The 21,174-nt window shown below is 36.8% G+C and overlaps 1 protein-coding gene across 2 annotated transcripts; it reads left to right on the top strand.

Annotated features, from left to right (window-relative positions):
- The first annotated feature begins 859 nt into the window (after positions 1 to 859).
- On the top strand, positions 860 to 20,074 carry LOC149287858 (phosphatidate phosphatase LPIN2-like). Of its 2 annotated transcripts, none has more exons than XM_089492387.1 (19): positions 860 to 1,051; positions 1,332 to 1,427; positions 2,365 to 2,651; positions 4,600 to 4,707; positions 7,430 to 7,553; positions 7,812 to 8,139; positions 8,226 to 8,325; positions 8,600 to 8,787; positions 9,868 to 9,961; positions 10,085 to 10,154; positions 10,238 to 10,333; positions 10,946 to 11,025; positions 12,573 to 12,717; positions 13,698 to 13,846; positions 14,283 to 14,369; positions 17,744 to 17,896; positions 18,286 to 18,400; positions 19,152 to 19,255; positions 19,930 to 20,074. In XM_089492387.1, the coding sequence occupies exons 1-19, from the start codon at positions 872 to 874 to the stop codon at positions 20,072 to 20,074; spliced, it is 2,649 nt and encodes an 882-aa protein (XP_089348513.1). In that variant the 5' UTR covers positions 860 to 871. The 2 variants fall into 2 exon arrangements, with proteins under 2 accessions (XP_089348513.1, XP_089348512.1); XM_089492386.1 differs by having other exon boundaries at positions 872 to 1,051; positions 10,238 to 10,327.
- Positions 20,075 to 21,174: the final 1,100 nt, after the last annotated feature.

Raw genomic sequence — 21,174 nt, forward strand, 5'->3', positions numbered from 1 at the left:
CTTTGAACGATAGGGTATACCTTGCTCACAACCTGTTACTAAAAGCACTGCTCTTCCAAGGCTTACAATAGAAGCAATTTTGTGAAGCCAGTCGGTGCAAAACCTCGGGCCATGGAGGAGATGTTGTGGCGCTGAAACTTAAGTATTAACAGTATAAATCGTTCCAATTAAATTACTGGCGAAATACTTTAATATGCAATGTTTGCTGGTGAGGCAGCATGGGACGCTGGGGCGTCCCTGTAACTGTTGTGGCTCTGCTATTCCGCTGCTGCTCACACTTGATCAGGAAACAGCTAAGTATATTTTAGGCTGTAAATTCCCAGAGACATCACAGAAAAAGTACAGGAAGTTTAAATGTTTGTTAGCAGTTTGTCGTGTTTATCAGAGAGTCCAGAAACTAGTTTTGTATTGGTATCTCTGACTTTAAATCGCACACACACACACACACTTATTTTCCACACCAGTGCTAGCCTCTCTTTAGAATTAAAAGTTCAGTGTCTTTGACACCCACACTTTGGAAGAATGCATTAAAGTGCATATGACAGGCTGTCACATTGCAGTCCTGACACAGTGGCTGCTCTCCTCCTCCTCCATTGTCTAATATTTCTTCCTTACAGCTATCTTATGCATTAAAGTGCATGTGATGGCTAGTGTGTCCCTTTTAGACGGGTAGGCGCCAGCTATGAATGAATAGCCCCGCATATAGACTGTATAAAAATGTAGACATTTTTTTCCTCCTGTGTTGTTGCAGATCATGTGTCACTGTTATGTGCTGCTGTGTAACAGTAAATGTATGTTTTAATGATGTTAGTGGAACGGGTGTATATATTAAAAATCCAATTTTTATTTTTTTATCTTCTAGTATCAGACTATGAACTACGTCGGGCAACTCCTGGTTACTGTAAGGGAGCTGTACAAAGGAATCAACCAGGCTACCCTGTCGGGCTGCATTGATGTAGTAATTGTACGTCAGAAGGATGGCACGTACCTGTGCTCTCCTTTCCACGTTCGATTTGGGAAGCTCGGAGTTCTGCGTTCCAAAGAAAAAGTGGTATATATATCCATTATGTTTTTTACCCTTGGATAAAATGAATGCCTGCTGTTCAAGTGACGCAGGTCAATTATTGGGAATTGATATTAGCGTAATGTGAATGAAGTTATAGAGTAGAGGCTTTGCGCTTGTTGACTGTAGTTGTTACATCAGTAATGGTAAAAATCACTTTCTTATTGCCTTTTCTTTATATGGAAGATTGTGATACCTAGAGATAAAAGATGGTATGACTCACACCACTCTAGTGAAGACCGGTCCACCTATCTCTTTTGTGTTACAGATCGATATTGAAATCAATGGAGAGCCCGTTGATCTGCATATGAAACTTGGTGACAATGGAGAAGCTTTTTTTGTACAGGAAACAGATGAAGAAAATGTATGTAACATAAAGCTATATTTCAATGTCTCTGGAGCAACACCACATTGTTCTTTAACTCTTTCCCCTATTAATAAAGTGACTACCTTTGTCACATTTTTAGGATGCTTATATATGTCACATGCAGGGGCGTAGCTAGAGTATTTGGCGTCTGGGTCAGATCCTGTATGTGGCACCCCCACACACACTGCATAGTTTCTATCATAATATACTGACGCAGACATTGACAGTGGTACAACATAACACCTATCGCTATATACTGAGGCAAACATTAATGGTGGTGCAGCGTAACCCCTATCACTATATACTAAGCCAAACATAGATGTGGTGTAGGCCAGTGTCTGGCTTAGTATATACTAGGCATGCACCGAAATGAAAATTCTGGACCGAAACCGAAAATTCAGCATTCACTTGGCCAAAACCGAAAATGACCCCCCCCCCCACCTTTTAAAACAAAAAACATGTACTGGCTGTTAGCAATTATATATATTTGCTAATATTTCATATTGTTATTGAAGTTTTCCGTCCAATTCTGTTGTTACTTTTTATAAAACAATATATTTTGTATAGTTTTCATGCAATTTGTACTGTTCACGTTGCACGTGCATTTTTTTTTATTCGAGTATTTACCTCCATTAAACAGCACTTTATTTTTGATTCACTAAAATTGCCATGGTAGAACCGGGTCCCCTATAAAAAAGGGCTTGGTTTTTTGGTGAGGGACCTGGTTTGCTAATGTGGTAAATGCATATTTTGTTATAGTACTCCACACTTGTGCTTTTGCTAATTTGGTTATTTACTCCTCCTACAACCTCGGTTCAAGCATTTCTTTTTATAAGAGTGAATAAAATGACCAGAACCCGGACAGTAATACTGCAAAGTAACATGTTTTACTACCGTTTTCCTTATATAAATACATTTTTTGTTCTCTTTCCAGGAACAAGTCCCTGCACACTTGGCTACCTCACCTATACCCACAGATCAGTTCTTCAAGAATGCTGGTGCTCATTTATCAAACTCAGGGAAAGGAGAAAATAATTCTTTAACATCTCATGCTATGGAGGCAGAAAATGCAACCCCAGGGTCTGTGAAAAAGAAAAAGCGGAGACGAAGGAAGATTAAACATGAGAAAAAGGAAGACCTTCCTCCTCCTCCTCTAGGAATGGAGGAGGTGTTTGATATTGAAATGAGTTCTGATGAAGATAGTCCAGTGCAGCCTCCAAGGTATGGAACTGTATCATCAAAATAAACAAAATGTTAATCCTCATGTCTATGGTCATCATAGGAAAAAGTATAATGAAACTGGAGAGAACCACCTTTAAATTTAGATGTGAATGATATGACCTATAAATTACAAAGATTGTTCTTGCAGGCGTGTTCTTCAGCAACAAAGGTTGAAGAACGCCTTCCTCAAACGAGGTTACCGTCTAGAATTGTACTCATTTGATTAACGCAGAATCTGACTGCCTATAAGAGGCATTCAGTAGATCTGATCTGCCCAATATTCCTGATGTATAGTCAGTTATGTTTAAATTACCTAACTGTATTAGCCTTTACAACTTCTGATGTCCACTTATCTACTCCTTCTCCCACTACCACTCTACAGATACTGTAAAGAATGCCCATGCCACCCTTTCCTGCTTATATCATGGAGAATCCACAGTGTTTGGTTTTATAGGAAGCAAGTCTTTTAGCAATAATGATTTTTCAGTTATTCTTAATAAAACACAATGTTATATGGCAGGGGTGAAGAAAGCCTCTATCAAGTCTTTTTCTTAAATCATGCAAATTAATAATTTTTAATTGGTTATACACTGATTTTAATTGCTGACTTAAGTATATCCTGGTGCAGAATGTAATGGCGGAGCAATTATTAAATGGTAAATCCAATAGGTGTACATGTTTCATTTTATTTTGGAAAATAACATTTTCCATGTATGCTTTTACCAAATCCAAATATGAGAGTGTACCATAAAACCAGTGTACACTAACGTGTATTTACAGTTTAGAACTGGCCTTAATTATAGCTACTGTTTCCCAAACTTTGTATCATGGGTGTATACAGTATATCTGGTGGTGTACAATAGAGTAAGTACCAATTCTGCTATGAATTTCAGTTGAAGTAATTGCTTCATATAACCACATGAGGTTGACATCCTTAAATATTTTCACATTTCCCATGTTGCCATTATAAGAGGCAAAGCATAAACAAGTAAAAACAAGTTTGTAAGTGTAATGGATATTCCCATGTCTGTAAAACATTCAACTGATCATGTCTATAATGGAGTACTTTTATACCGAGGTATTTTGCACAAATATGATGATGGAACATGCAAAAGGAGAAAAACAAGTCATAATTGAAAATGTAGTTTAATTAAACTATCTAAAACAGCTACCTTCTCTTGCTTAGTGGGTTAAAGCCATGAGCCATGGCTTCAGAAATCCTGGAATCTTATCCCACCCAGCATTTGGATTCCCACATTGACAAGTGTTTTGTATGTTAAGAATCTTACTGCACCAGCCTCTTTCCCTGTCCCTCTACTTCCCCCTGATTACCTCTCTCCTCTGCTTCAATTCAGTTTCTTGCATTTCCCTTCGTGTCTCTTCACTGCCACAATATATATATATATATATATATATATATATATATATATATATATATATATATAATATATATATATATATATATATATATATATATATATACCATCACTCTTCAAATGCTGCCCACTGTGTCAGTCACTTCATTAGCTCCCTGTACACTACAGAATTAAATTCAAACTCCGATCCCTGGCCTAAAGTGCCCTTAACAGACAATACTATCTATATTTATGCTCTTATAGCCAAATACTCTAACTGTTCTCATCATTCCTCCCATGGCTTACGTTTCTTCTATGTTCTCTGGAAATCACTACCCATTCCAATTTTCTCCTACTTACTCGGCATCCCATAATGGACCAGGTGACAATAGCTATCTTTAAGAGATTGGAAAGCTTCATGGCCGGTGCTGGAATATGTAGAGATTGCAGGGGTCAAATCTTACTTCCAAACTGTACTGTAGGGTGGCCTAAGTTAATTAGATGAATTAAGACTGCAGTTGTAATATAACTAACCAGTTATTTGTAATCAGAACATGCTATTTGTAATGCTACTGCCCTCTATTTTTCTAAAGGTTCTTATCAAACATGACATCAAAAGATGACGATTACAGAGAGTCCTTTATCTGTCACACATCAGGTCACTATGCTCTGTCTGATGGCGAATGGTCTCCTCTCGAGAGGTAAGGGGGGGGGGGCTGTTACCTTAAATTATTTATGACTGTTTGACTACCATAGATACATTTCTTTTCCACACAACTTACATTGTGACCAAAAGTATGTAGACACCTGACCATCACACCTATATATATATATATATATATATATATATATATATATATATATATATATATATATATATATATAAGCTTGTTCGACATCCATTACAAAACTATGAGAATGAAAACGAATATGCCCTCACTTCTTTGTCTGGGAAGGCTTTCCACAAGATGTTGGAGTGTTTCTGTAGGAATTTGTACGCATTGAGCCAAAAGAGCATTTGTGAGATCAGGCACTCATGTTGGACGAGAAGGCCTGGCTCGCCGTCGGAATTCAGGTTAATGCCAAAGATGTTTAGTGGGGTTAAGGTCAGGGTTGTGCGCAGGCTACACCAGACTCATCAAGCCATGTGTTTATGGACCTTCCTTTGTGCAAAGGGGCTCATTCATGCTGGAGCAGCAAGGGGCCTTCCCCAAACTGGTGCCACAATGGAAGAATACAGTTGTCTAAACTGTCTTTGAAGTCCATTTCATGAACTCCCCAATAGTTTTGTTGATGTTTCAGGTGTGCAATGCACATCCACATTCAGCTGTTGTTACTCTAAGGCACTTCCACTGTTTAACCCCTTCAATCCCCTATAGATGTACCGGGACGTCCAAAAAACGCCTATTAAGAAACCCCTATGGACGTCCCGGTACGTCCAGCCCTTCGTGCAGCGTCAGGGACACATCCCTGCCGCTGCACGGGAGATCAGGCTGTTTGACAGCCTGGACTCCCCACTGACAGCAGAAGCCGTCTTTCTGCTGTCCGATCTCCTGTAACAGCTTCCGGCATGACTTGCAAACTGCCCGATCGCGCAGTTTCAAACGCGCGATCAGGCATTCCCTTCCGGGTTGCGTCACTGCTGGGGATATCCTGCCCTCCAATGAGGCACAGAGACGCTGCGATCTCTATGCAGGTCTGTGAGGACCTACATAGAGATCACAGTGTGATCGGTGCAGGGGGATCGCGGGGAGGGGAGTGAGAAACCATGTCTCTCACTCCCCCTCCCGTCCTGAAACAGAAAAGCTGGGGGAAAAAAATGTTAATTCATTTAAAAAATATTTTAAAAAATCATTAAAATAATAATATAAATAATACTAAAAAAAATGTGAGCTGTGATGTCATTGTGACATCACTGGCATGTTCAGGAGGTCCCGAGGAGGACCTCTAACCATTTCTGTGTAAAAAAAAAAAAAAACAACAACTAATATATATATATATATATATATATAAATAAATAAATAAATAAAATATATCTGGTGTCTGTAGATGAGTGTTTAATAATACTTCTACTACCCCTTAAATTTAAGTGGAAGGGTTTCCATCACCTTTTACCCACCATAACTTATGTAATGATATATATATATATATATATATATATATATATATATATATATATATATATATTATATATATATAAATGTAAACAATTAAAATAAAATAAATTTAAAAAAAATATATATTAAAAAACCTTACTTCCCATTGCCCTAGCATAACATCTAGCTAGTATAACCCTCCTGCCCCCGTTCACAACCCCCAAACCCGTTAAGCCATAGGCATAACAATTATACAAAATTGTACACCTTATAGTATGCTCCCTGGTGCTGGGAAAGTCTGGAAAATCTGTATAAATTAGGTATTTCTGAAATCAGGACACCTGAATTGATAAACTTGGAGGGAATTTTCCATCACTTTACCTAATTTTGTGAGGTTTTTTTTTTTCTAAATTTACTAAATTTCTCATTCTAAATTTTCAGCTAATCATCCAACTATGGTATTAAAAGAAAGCTCTATCTGTCCTTGAAAAAACAATATATAGTTTATATGGGTACACTATTCACAGGAAAGGAGAATAATCGCTAAACCGACATACCGCAAAAATGGCAAAATTGCTCCGTGCTTTGAGGTACCAAAAACCCCTGGGATTGAAGGGGTTAAAGTCACTGAGCACTTCAGTACGACCCATTCTACTGTCAATGTATGTCTATGGCGATAGCTGTTTATGTGCTTGATTTTATACACCTGTTAGCAATAGGTGTGGCTGAAAAACATAAACTTAATTTTTATTTTGGCCATGAAGTCAATGTGCGAACATTTCCTAGCATCTAGGTAAGATGCCAGAGGCAGAGGTTGCCAAATATTAAGCACAGGAAAATGCAAAACCAGCACGACTGTCATGATACAGCACGTGTGCGAATGAGAAACCCAATTAAATTAGCAATATCAAATTAAGTATCGATATTAAATCATGAATTTTAAAACAAATGTATTTTTAGAATACAATTATAAATTTCAGGCATTGACTATTAATATACCTATTGTCTTAAATTTCCTTAACATTATTACATCTTGATGAAGCACTGATATTAAGTAAATTGGTTTATTTAGTTTTAGATTTTGAATACATTGTTCTCAACTAACTAAAGATTTGTGTATGTAATTAAATATAATACAAAAACATTTTAGCATTTTAAGCAAATCTTGTCTGACAGAAGGTAGATTTTGAAAATATATGTAGTCTGCAGACGATGAGAACAGTCTACCTCCGATGATTCGTTTCATTAACCAGACAGGCAAAGAGAATGATTTCATGAAGGTTACTTAGAAGTCTAAATGAGAAAAATTACTTTTTCCACTCTTCAGTAGCTTTTCCCAATCCATGGGTCCAAAGAGTGATTCAGAGTTGGAAGTAAAACCAGCTGAAAGCATCCACAGGACGGAGCCACATATGGAGTGGACATGGGGAGGCTTTCCAGAATCCACTAAGGTGAGTGTCTAGAACTGTATGCTCTATGATTGTATAGAATGCACATGGCTAACTATTTTAGAACTGTCTCTTTGATAAGTGGGTCGGTGATATGTTTTGTATTGTCCATTACTGGCTTGGACTTCCACTGAAGATCAGTACATCTTTTTACAGCGTTACACATTTTTTTTTCCAACATTAGTCATTGTTTTCTATAACAATAAAATATTTAATGCATGCTTTTCTTTAGTCTGATTGTCGCTTACAATGTAATTGAAGGTATACAAGAAGGAAAGGATGGATCACCTGAAGATGGCCACAATCACTCCATCTGAGAATACACACTTTAGGGTTATCAGCTCTGAGTCATTGACTGGGGCAACAGATGAAGCGTCCGTTGAGGACTCTGTCTGCACCGTGCTAAAGCCAGAGCCCCGACCTTGTTCTATCAATATTGGTGTAGATGGAGACCAACGTTCAGACTCCACCCCTGACAGCAATCTCAGCTCCCCAACTGAGCCAGAGGAACAGCTACTCCCCGAGAATAGTGATATGGTATCTGAGATTAAGCCAGTATCAAGGACAGACTCTCCATCCAGAAAAAAAGGTACATTATATATACATCTGATTAGATAGAACAGCAAACAAATCTGTATGCATTGTAATATTTAAATGTCTTTCAAACCCAACCAGGTGTCCGCAAAAGGAGTCAGCATCAGGGACCAGGCGATATTTATCTGGATGACTTAAACGTCTTGGAGCCTGAAGTAGCAGCACTTTATTTTCCAAAAAGGTAGAGATTGTTCTTCTTTTTTAATTCATCCACAAAACATGTCAAAGGTACCGTGTTTGTTTCCTGTTCGCTAATGGCGCATGAATGAAACATTGAAATGTAAGATTTGACAGATGCATTTTTAAATCCATCCGCTCGGTAAAGTAAACTTCCTTATGTTTCATCTCGGCTTCTGACTTCTAGTTTTAGACTGATGTTTTGTCCTAAAAAGATAAATTGAATGTGTACCAAAAAAGCATCCTACCAGAAATAACTACAAGTCTTCATGTTATAGTGAATCTGATCAAGGTTCCCGACAGTGGATAGAGTCTGACGCTTTGTCAGGGTCCCAGTCCCCTCAGTCTGTGGGCAGTGCAGCGGCCGACAGTGGTACAGAGTGTCTCTCTGACTCTGCCATGGACCTACCAGATGTAACCCTATCTCTTTGTGGAGGCCTCAGTGAAAATGGAGAAATCTCCAAAGGTGTGTAGAGAAAACAGAAACAGACTTTCGATGTACCTTTTTATAGTATATGTGCTCAAATTGCTTTAATTTTGACTGCATGTGCTAACTTTCTTTAACCTTCTTAACACCCCATATGAATGTTCCTTATTATGTTCACAAGAACAATGTCAAGGTGACCCTTTTGGATGTAAAAGTAGTAGTCTGGGGGTTTTCGGTGGCACCGAGATCAGCCTGCCTGGCTTATGTGTCCTGTGACAGCTCGCACCTTCACTGTTTGAATCGTCAATTGCTTCATCATGCGTTCCCTTCTGTTATTTGCTGACACCTGCCAGAAACACTTGAGAGGAGTAGTTCCGACCCTGCTGGGATCTCTGATCACGGTGTGACCAGTACAGAGGACATCAAAGGGAGAACTGGAAGAAACTATGAAAAATAAAGTTAAAAAATGCCATCAAAAGTATTAAATAAAGCTACTATAGGCATCCTGTATTTCCTATGTCATGGGTTAAAATAAGTATGCTTACGGTGTGTGGAATGAGCAGCTCCATTCCACGCATTGTGGAATTTGACCACTAGACTTTAATTCTGACTTAACCAAACATCACAAGTTATTTTTTAATCATTGTACAGCTGCAATGCCAGAGAATTAGTGCTGAGGCTTATTCTTTGGACTTTTCACAGTACACCACACATTGTGTTTTTGTATGTTTGGTGTACAAACCCCCTAATCATGATGACTAGTTTCTATGCGCAAATAGACAACTCTTCTATGGAGTATTTATCCATCATATAACCATAAATGGATGTCCCAAATCCCATGCATATATGTCCAACCAACAAATGTGCACATGCATCTGGTGTGAGCATTCTCACTCTCCTGTGATGTGTGACAGGGCCACATACCATGTTATCAATTAAAGAAAAAGGAGGAAAATTACATGACAATACTGGGCTATTACTGTTTATAATATTTGTTAATAAATTTCATATTGTACAGTATGACATATTCTACAAGACCTAACAAAAATTATAATGTACTCTATACCTATTATGACATTGAGCGTAATATTATCCTAGTAATTGCAAATGCCTTTACAGAAAAATTCAAGGAGCACATTATCACCTATCAACAGTTTGCTGACAACCCAGGAATTATTGACAATCCTAATTTGGTTGTGCGGATCCATAATAGGTGAGATCCTATGTGTGTGTGTATATATATTTACCTAAATGTACAGAATATGAACTTTGTATGATAACTTTTTTCAGTGTTTCAGTTTGTGTGGATTAATCTTACTAAAATTATCTTTAACAGGTATTATAACTGGGTATTGGCAGCTCCCATGATCCTGAGTTTACAAGTATTTCAGAAAAACTTACCCAAGGTAATATCTCCACAGGGTTATTATTTTGTTTGTAAGTTGTATTGACCTATTTGAGGAAGTCACAGTGATGCATTGTTTCGTAGAATACCATCGAATCATGGATGAAAGAAAAAATGCCAAAGAAATCCGGAAGGTGGTGGTTCTGGCGTAAGAGAGACAGCATGGTAAAACAGGTGATTGTTGATGCTCCGTAAATTAGCAATGCTATGGCCTACCGGATGATTAACAATGAGCCGATGTGCTGTTTACCAAAAGGCAATAATATAGGCAGTCAGTGTGTTTAATAGATTGGACTAAGATAACAAAATATAACAAAAACGAATAAAAATGGCTAATATGTCTAGAAAACATCATTTTTAAAAATACAGTGTTAGCAGTAGTCTCTAAAGGTAGGTCGTTACATTAGCATGCCCCTTCTAGTTACTGAAACAGAAGTCTTATTCATCATTCCGAAATGTTCTGTATTTTGGGTAACCATGGGATACTGTGGACCAGAATTGCTCTGATTTTGCTTTGGTGTATAATGTCCATAGTCGCCGGCATCTGTAAACATTTCTTATTTTCTTATGTTATCTTTCGTTATGTAGTTACCTTTTCTAATGATGTTTAAAATTGCAGTTTTATTATAAACCTATTGCAGATCTTATCTTAGTTTAAAGTTACTATTAACCAAACATCTCTTTCATTAAGAAGTGTATCACATTTGTTTCCAGGATACCACTCTATCTTTATTGCTGCTGAAATAGCTAAAATAAATTATTTGTGTACATAATGGGTTTTCTTCCAAACAGCCTGACACCAAAGAGGAAAAACTGGACGCTGAATCAGCCAACGAGCAGAGACTAGAGGGAGAAGTGGAGCCTGATATCAGGTATATATAGATGCATATGAGTTGGAGGTACAAACTCCTGTAGGATTATTAGGGATACTACAAAACCGTACTTTAAATAGTTATATATTTTATATATCCTATGTTATTGCAGTTATGGTTACTTTGCTTTTTCTTGATCCAGTCTGCATCACACAATCCAATTTTCTTCATTCAATGGTGCCTACCTTTTACTTTTGTCTGTAACAACCTATTAAAAGCAGCCAGTACTATTTCTGATCTTACAGACACTTTACGTCAAGAACATGGTTTCTAATAATTTCCCAACCACTAATGTAACACCTGCTGTCTTCTGTTTTCTAGAACTAGTCAGTAGTGATCATCCAAAGCTCTTTTTGATAACTTTGAGTGTATCCCATCAGGTTCCTAAATGCTACCCTCTTCTCCACTGCTTTCATGGAGTACCACCATTTTCAGTACTTTTAGTCTTACTGACAAGTTTGGTGCAATATTCTGCTGCCTTTACAACATCTTTTAAACATTTCATTTGTCCTTGGTTTTGATACAGTGCAACCTCTTTCTATATATGAAACCACATTGATGATCCATGGAATCCTAACACTCTCCAAAATGGACACCTGAAATCTAGCTTGGCCTCCTTCCTTGTTGGCTTCTTTACCACTTGCCCAAAACACAATCCCTGTAAACAACTTAGGATCTCTTTACTCCGGCCTGACCCAGCTACTTCTTGTTTTTTGGTTTGTCTACAGATTAAAGTCCCCTTTATTGCTTTCATTTACATGTTATTCACTCATATAGCATATTATCAAACTTCTCTGCTTGGTGAGGTTCTGTTTATCACATCTATGCAAGCAATCATTTTATGTCACAAACTGTCTCTAGATGCTCCTCTTACCTTGTATCAGATTAACCTTTACCCAATTTCTTTCATAAAGGACAACACCTCCTTCTTTCTCTGTATTGTATTCTGGGATGACAACATCCCAATCATTGTTATCATTGTACCAGGTCTCTGCAATCACCACTAAATCCACATTCTCGCTTGTTATTAATGCAGCAACTTTAGGGAACGTGTTAATCACAGTGAGCAGTCCGGATAACTATGTGTAGCTTTATGAGAGATCCCAAGAGAGCATGTTACGTTTGTTTTGAAGAAAAAAATAATTCTTGTGGGATGTGAACTATTAAGGAAAACATGTTCTCTTATGCATAAAAAAAACATATCATAGATGTATTATATGCAAATGGTTAGCACCATAATGCAGACTATAACCAAGAGTCTGATTTAGTTTTAAAATTAGTTTGTCGGATTTCTATGTGAAGCAGTCAAGTACTGAGTGTGATTTAAATCTTTATTTACCACATTGTACTTCAGCATTAGTCTGGCACAGCACTGTAAGCGGAGATTTGTACAGAAGTAACTGTAAAAACCTTTGTAGGTTTTTGATTTTTTTTCCAGACCATATTGAATGTATAAATGCTCATGTTTACCGAATTAACATAATACATTTACTATGCAAGTATTTTGTAGCCATTTGTTTAATCGACTTTTAATTGACTTTTTTTAGGCCACACCTAGATGAAAATTCTTCAAGCGATGAGGAGTCATTGGAATTAAAACAGATCAAAACAGAATCTCTTCTTATAGACAATCAGAGTCATGGAAGTGTCACTTCATACCGCAAAACACTGAGACTGTCTTCTGACCAAATAGTATGTACCGCTCTTTGTGTTGTGTGTGTGTGACACGATGAACTCTAAGTGAAAGTTTGGCATGGACCATGGTTGGACACTGCAATTCTCAGTTGTCTCAGAAGTTGAGTTTTCTGTTAAAAAGGCTTTTGTGATATTGCAGGCTGTATGGTTTTAAACATTTTCTCAAGGCTAAGCCATAGAAAAAGATGTGTTCCCGGCTCGCAACAAATTCTAACCCTCAGTCGTAAATCCCTGCATATTCCAAGAGAGTTTGCTTCTTCTACGTTGTGACATTTAACCTCATTCACCCAACAAATAGAGATAAATAGAGCCAATGAATTCGCACTTTGTATTTGTTTATCTTGCTATCTGTTCCAATAATGTGTTTACATTGCTTGGTTCAAGTAAGTTTCTTTCATTCTGATTGTTTTTTTTTTTTGAAAACTGGAAAGGTTGTGATCAACTCTTACCGCTCAGGGCGCCATACTATACATATACGTTAATAGGGCGGTTTAATGTCCATTACACCCCCATTAAAGAAGACTGCATGTTAAAGTAGTCTCCCGATGAATTTGCCAAAGGAAAACCATTACATTCACACAGCTATCTTATGCATTAAACTACAAATGATGGCTGGAGTGTGGGATACTTGCCAAGGTAGGATAGCTGATGTGCCACAAGACACCCCAAACAGTCGGAAAATGATACTCATTCTATAGTATGGGATAATAAATTAATGTAACGTTTAAGAAAACTAACCCGCTTTTAGGAGACGCACGAGTGGTACTGATGTCAATTGAGCTGACGGTATACTCCCCTATTCTGTCTCTAAGTACCACACATGATTGTGTGTTTCCAAAATATCCCTTGTATATCTGTCTGTTTTTATTGAATCTTCTCGCCTGGGAATTGTAGCCAGTTAGTGAATTGCAATAATGTGTTTATTGTACAGATCATTTCAAAGTAAGTCAAGTATTCTCTATATGTGTTTCTTTCAGGAAACACTGAAACTCCGAGACGGCCCGAATGATGTTGTTTTTAGCATTACTACGCAGTATCAAGGAACATGCAGGTGTGAAGGCACCATTTATCTGTGGAACTGGAATGATAAGCTCATTATTTCAGACATTGATGGAACAATTACCAAGTACGTAACATTTCCATATGTGTTTATACTTTCCTGCAGTGTTTGCCCTTTGAAACTTGCAGTATAGACACCGTTCAGCCCTTAAAAAAAACCAAAACATATATTTGAAAGTTGTGTAAAAATGGATTTCACAGGACAGTGATCCAATGTTGTGCATCTCATCTATAAAATAGGAACCCCAGTTAAGTATGCATGATGTCGTATGGTTCTTCCTAACAAGGGATTGACTTTTTGTTTTTTATACCCTTACATTTATTCTATTAGTCTTACTCTGGTGATGCTGAATTTGTTAATTCTGTTAATATATGGAGAAATGAGATCTGACTTCACTTAATTTCCCCTGGGTTTTTTTTGTAAGCAAAGTATTACTTTTATTTTCTCTATCTGTTTATCTTAGTATAGAGTTGTATTACATGTAAACATTTTCTTTTAACAGATCGGATGCCTTAGGTCAGATTCTTCCGCAGCTTGGAAAAGACTGGACGCACCAAGGCATTGCAAAACTCTATCATTCTATACATGAGTATGTATATAGCAGTGAATGCTTATAATCATTTTTAGTACTTATGTTAAGAGTAAGGTTGCCTAATTGATTATATGAGATAAATTTACCATATTGGATATTTAGAATACAAAATGTATCTGCCAATTGTGCATGCTAAATTGTGATATACTTTTGGATTACCATTACAGCCTGTCCCAACTTAGTGTGTGTGTGTGTGCGTGTATGTATGTACGTATGTATGTGTGTGTGTATATGTGTGTGTATATATATATATATATATATATATATATGTGTGTGTGTGTGTATATACGATGTCAAAAAATAGAGTATTGCAGAGTATGCGGTGATACCTTTTTTATTGGACTAACATAATATTAAAAAGACAAGCTTTCGAGAGTTATCCTCCCTTCATCAGGTCTGAAGCAATACTAATCATCAGGATAGAGGTTACAACTTAAAACAAGTGATGGTATAGGGGGGGGGTTGAGTGGGGTGTCGTAAATAATAGGTCTGGAGGTGAGAAATGCAGAGAGGTAGAGAGATAACCCAGGGACAGAACAAATACACTTAGGGAAACCAATAACCACAGTAAAACATCAAAGATAATAACAGCAATTAGACACACATTGGATGTTTAGATGAAGTTCATATGAAGTTCTGGTAGTGTGTAAGGAAGCCAGAATCCACATTAAGTCCCTCTTTTATGGTGTTAAAATGTGTAATCATTTTCATCTCAAATGTTTTTCTTTCCTGAGAGTCTCTGAAATTTCCTTTGAGTACTTTAATTTTTAGGTTTTGGATGGAGTGATTGTTCTGTGTGAAATGATGTCCTACCGGGGTGCAATATTTTTCTTCCTCATGGTTTTTGATGGAGCTTCGGTGCAGGTTCATTCTAAGGTGCAGCTTAAGCCCAGTTTCTCCAATGTAGCACCCTTTGTCACATGCAGAGCATTGTATCATGTACGCTACGTTTGCCGATGTACATGAGTAAGAATCTTTGATGCTGTATGTTTTGTTGTTGTGACTGGCTGTGTTGCTGTCACATATATGTTGGCAAAGTTTGCAGCGGGATTTGTTGCATGGTACAGTGCCATTCTGTGTATGCTCCTGTTCTGGGGCCAGTTTGCTGCGCACTAATCTTTTCCTCAGGTTTGGTGGTTGTTTGAATGCCAGTATTGGTGGCTGAGGGAATATTTTTTTCAGTATGGGGTCTTCTGAGAATATCGGCTGTAGGTCTTTAATAATTTTGCGGATTTCCTCAAGAGTTGGGTTGTAGGTAACTACCAGAGGGATCCTGCTTGTGTTATCCTTTTTTTGTATTCTAGAAGCCTTTCCCGTGGTGTTCTTACAGCAGATTTAATTTTTTTGGATATAGTTTTTTCCTTGTAGCCCTTCTTCTGAAATGACTCTGCCAGCGCGCCCAGGTGTTTGTCTCTGTCCTGAGTGTCAGAGCAGATACGGTGGTATCTTATGGCTTGGCTGTAAATGACACCTTGTTTAGTGTGTTTGGGATGAAAGCTTGAATTGTGAAGGTAGCTGTACCTGTCTGTGGGTTTTCTATACACGGAAGAGTGAAGAAAGCCGGAGGTGACAGTTATGGCGCAGTCCAGGAAGCTCACACTGTGTTTTGAGAAATTCCTTTTGAGTTTTATAGATGGGTGGAATGAATTGAAAGATTCGTGGAATTTTAAAAGGTTTTCTTCTCCTTCTGTCCATATTATGAAGATGTCGTCGATGTAATAATTATGCGGTTTGTGGGGGTGAGTGGCTAGGAATCTCTGTTCCAAGTCAGCCATGAAAAGGTTGGCATATTGCGGTGACATTTTGGTGCCCATGGCTGTCCCGGTCATTTGTAGGTAGTTAGTGTCATAGAACTTGAAATAGTTGTGTGTCAGTATAAATTCTATGAGCTTGGCGATGGTTTCACTATCATATTTTTGTGTGGCATTGCTGGAGGAGAGGAATTTGATGCAGGCCTCAATACCATCTTTATGGGGGATGTTGCTATATAAAGAGCCCCATCAGGGGACAGAGTGGCATATAGGAGGTATCCCCTTATACCTCCTATATGCCACTCTGTCCCCTGATATGCCTTATACCCCTCCTGATATGCATTTCTGGGACAGAGAGGCAAGCTGGGGGTGAGATGTGCATAACTGGGCAAAAATAGTTGACATGAATATTTACTAGTAAAGCTTTTTTTGGTATTTTTTTAGTTCTTGTTAAAATATAGCTTTAATTATTATGTCAGTAAAATAAGAAGGCGAATCGTGAAATGCCATTGTAAATTATACGTTTTTATTTTAAATAAACGAAAAATGTGCATATTGGTTTTTTTTACCCGATTAATCGATTAATCGAAAAAATAATCGGCCAACTAATCGATTATGAAAATAATCGTTAGTAGCAGCCCTAATCATGATGATTAGTATTGCTTCAGACCTGATGAAGGGAGGATAACTCTCGAAAGCTTGTCTTTTTAATATTATGTTAGTCCAATAAAAAAGGTATCACCGCATACTCTGACATCGTATCTACTGGACTAATACGGCTTCACCCTTTTACATATATATATATATATATATATATATATATATATATATATATATATATATATATATATATATATATATATATATATATATATATATATATATATATATATATATATATATATAATATATAACCTATTACAACTGTTAACAGAGGAAAGCTTACATGTGATATGTTGATTTTAGACCCCTGTCTGACATTTCTTTGGCTTATACTAACAATATATATTAACACTATACTTCACATAGCTACAAAAAATGTAAAACAATAGATTGAAACAAACAACCATTTATTATTTTTTTTATTATCAAACGTGACTAATATGTCTCATGTTTTTGTGATGTCATTAAGCATTGGAATTGATCTAAACTCTTCTGCAAACGGTCCTCAGGGTTGCTCACTGAGTGTTATGGGGGAATCAAGATGATAATTTTTTCTCGATTGGAACCTTAAAATCAGTATTTTTCATAGACAAATCCCAACTTAATCCTGAAATGCATTATCACCAAACATTATTATTATAGCACACTCCAGTGATTTCTTATTGTATATTTTTAGCGCCTGTTGTCCACTGTAGATGTAAACATGTCTAATATATATAAATTAGTAATATGCAGCGCTCCAGCAGTCATATAAATTCAGGGAAGTTGTGCTCTTGACTGATATAAAAGCTTCTTGTACATAGCAGGAGTTTAGTTATACTGAACTGATATAACTAAATGTATACTTGGTTTGTCACGTCACATAATTAGTTCATATGCAGAAAATGTATTGGATCATTATGTAGTGTTATATTTTAATTTCCCCTTGATAATGTTCCTTTTGTGTTCTCCTTGTAGAAATGGGTATAAATTTCTGTATTGCTCAGCTCGTGCCATTGGTATGGCAGACATGACCCGAGGATATCTACACTGGGTGAATGACAAGGGTACCATCTTACCGAGAGGACCATTGATGCTGTCTCCCAGCAGCCTCTTCTCTGCATTCCACAGGTATTAATACAATTTCATTGTACTTCTTTTTTAATAAAGACAAGATAAAAAATATACAGTTAGCATTGCGATCCATTTCATAGTTACGACACATGCCCCAGTTATGGATTTAAGTCTGTGAAAATATCCATGGCTGAGCCATGAAGTAAATTTAAGTTCTAAAGATAGTGTTTCGTTGTTCTTTTAGATACCGTGTTAACCCTTTGTGTGTCATTCCTCGCAGAGTCTGAGGCTCAAGGGGATAGTACGATTATATACAAGGTTGATATGTTATGTGGCTATGTATAGGTGGATATGCGATTACACTCTTGTCAGAGGGCAGTTGCCATGTCTTCTGTTTTGTTCCTCTTGTTTAATTTTGAAATTGATAATTGTAATGTCCCTTTTAGGGAAGTTATAGAGAAGAAACCTGAAAAGTTCAAGATTGAGTGCCTTAATGACATAAAAAATCTGTTCCCTTCATATCAACAACCATTTTATGCAGCTTTTGGAAACCGACCTAATGTAAGTATTAAACGTCGAAGTATCTGCTTCATGTCTGCTGATTACTTTTCAGAATCTGGCATCATAATATTTAAGTTGGCTTCCTGGTTATGTGTGTATCTGGTATCAATGCTGTATATATGTGAGTATTTTACTGTAAAATGTGTTATTTCAAACTAAAATTGCAGGCTATTTGTTTTGTATAATATGACAATTCTCACTTTACTAAGTCAATGTATCATAAGATTTTACAGTATTGTAGTGTATTTGGTATGAAAAGTGTATGTATTGTCTTCATCTATATTAGTGTAGTCATATGTGTGTGTTTAAGATATTCAGGGGAAATTAGTAGTTTATGTAGTGGTTCTGTGCTTTTCATTTAGGCAGATTTCTTATGGCTTAGAGATACATTTTTATCCCATAAGTGGGTGCTTGAATGTTCAGAGTACGCTCAGAAGCAATATATGTGCCTCTAGTGGGGTAAAAAGCAAACGCAAGATCCCACATGTAGTAATCATGGTTCTGGGAATCCGGCACAAAACTATCCAGAGTAATTGGCTGTTGAAATATTTAATTTTACACCCCTACTAATGTAGTGTAAAACAACCCTAGTCCTAAAGGGGTTAAAAAGTAACTGTTAATAAAAAATATTAATAACAAGTGACTAGAGTCGTTTTTAGGAAATTAACTTAAGGAAAATGTCAAAAAATCGATCTTAAGAAAATGTGTCAACTAACAAGGGGAAAATTTACGATACTGTGTTCCGTTTTAGGATGTCTTTGCGTATGTAAAGGTCGGAGTACCAGACTGCCGGATATTTACTGTGAATCCTAAAGGAGAATTAATACAAGAGCGAACAAAAGGAAACAAGACATCGTAAGATTCTGTTTTTCTGTCCCTGCACTCTGCAGATCCCACACAAGTCCCCACCAACTCTGTCTCTCATGTTTACTACACCCAGCAAAGACATAATCCTCTTTTGTTAAAAAAACACGAGATCGGTGGTACATGACAGCTATACACAAAAGAATAAACTTGGAGCTATGGACCATGTCACAATGGCATTCTTTGCCATTTTGTTAATAGGTAACTGGGCTTCAATAAACTCAATTAATACAGTGTGGTGGTTTAAATATGCACAAGATATGCAAAAGGCTACCCTTAACATTAGATCAATGTCCGAATAAAATGAGCTGAATCTTCTCCTTGGATTCTATGAAATCATCACATACCTGGGACATGCTAATATGTATATATATATATAGGATTTAGTAACTAGAACCGTATGCTTGTACTCGCACAATTTGTTACATACCATAAAGGAACCCAGGCTACAGTCTTTTAGCAGAGAACATACCTATTATAACTACCAAGCAGAATGAGGAAACAAAAGAAAAATGTAACCAAAAAGTATTGATTTACACATTAAATTCACCTGAATAAAAAGTCACCTGTATCTTGTAAATATACAACTTTTTAGTTTTTTGTGTGCTTCATTGAGATGTTACTTTTTCAGTCTTTATAGTTCTTATTTGTTCTCTATTTTGTAGGTACAGTCGTCTTAGTGAATTGGTTGAACATGTTTTTCCTCTACTGGACAAAGAACAGAGTTCTGCCTTCACCTTTCCAGAGTTCAGTTCTTTCTGCTATTGGCGAGAACCTCTTCCAGAATTAAATATGTCTGAGTTGACATAAACGGCATGGCAAACCCTTCTAGAACTATCCATTCACATGCAATCATTTCTGTTGGCGATTGCTTACCTGAAGTATTACTGCTGCGGGAAGCTGGCACCTTATTAAGATCATTTCAAATGCCCTATCTCACTTTGTCTTACATTTTCTAAATCTTGGCCAGTGAAGATATTCTATATTGTTATAATAAGGGATGATGTAAAAATGTGACTATTTTAATACAATATACAACGAACTTAGTTGTGAAGGATGTTTAAAATATTTTAGTTGATTGTTATGAAGTTGCACAGAGGTATCCAGCCCCCCTTCTTGTTTGGCCTATGGAGATTAGACCTTCAGAGTTTGTGAGGTCCAACATCTATTGCAGGGCAATATGTTGCAGATGCCTCCCCTATGTAGGTTTTTAAATTTATTACAATAATGATGCCATGAGCAGGTATTTGCTACAAGTTAGTTAATATCAATATTAGTGACCTATATTCCAGTGCAATTATTTATTTTACATGTAGTTATGCATTTGTGGCAACCAGAATGTTCTGTAGTTTAAAGCTTGTTGCAGTGGCCTGTTTTATCATTTCTTTGTGTGTATTTAGCCTGACAAGCCTCAAATATTTTGTTTCTTCTAAAAAAATTCTTAGTATTCCCTCCAGCCCTCTTAATCTTGTAACCTACCGTAGCTAGAATCTACTTTAAATATGCATTTTTAAGTTTGTTTTAAAAGTGCATCCAAACACTTTACAGCGTGGCCAATGATTAGTCCACCGTTGACTGATGTGTGACTAAACACTTTTTTTTTTTTCTTTTTAATTTCCAAAATCTTAAGTCTGTGTTTAAAAGAATGGAAGTATGACCGGTATCATATAATTTGTAAATCTATTATTAAGCAAAACGTATGTCTAAAAGGCAAAATAAATATTTATTTGTTGTAAGTATGGTGTCAAATTCTATCCAAATAAAGCGTTCCGAATATTTATAACTCCAGCTAGTACTTAAGTTACAAAACTAATATTTAGTGAAACAAAGGTGTACACGCTGCGCCTGTGTATATAAGCAGCACAAACTTACATAGTGCTTCAAATGTAGAAGAAAAGTATACAAAATAG

The sequence above is a fragment of the Sceloporus occidentalis genome, unplaced genomic scaffold (assembly GCF_023333645.1).
Source record: "Sceloporus occidentalis isolate IW3139 unplaced genomic scaffold, rSceOcc1.0.p SCAF_56, whole genome shotgun sequence".
NCBI lineage: Eukaryota > Metazoa > Chordata > Lepidosauria > Squamata > Phrynosomatidae > Sceloporus > Sceloporus occidentalis.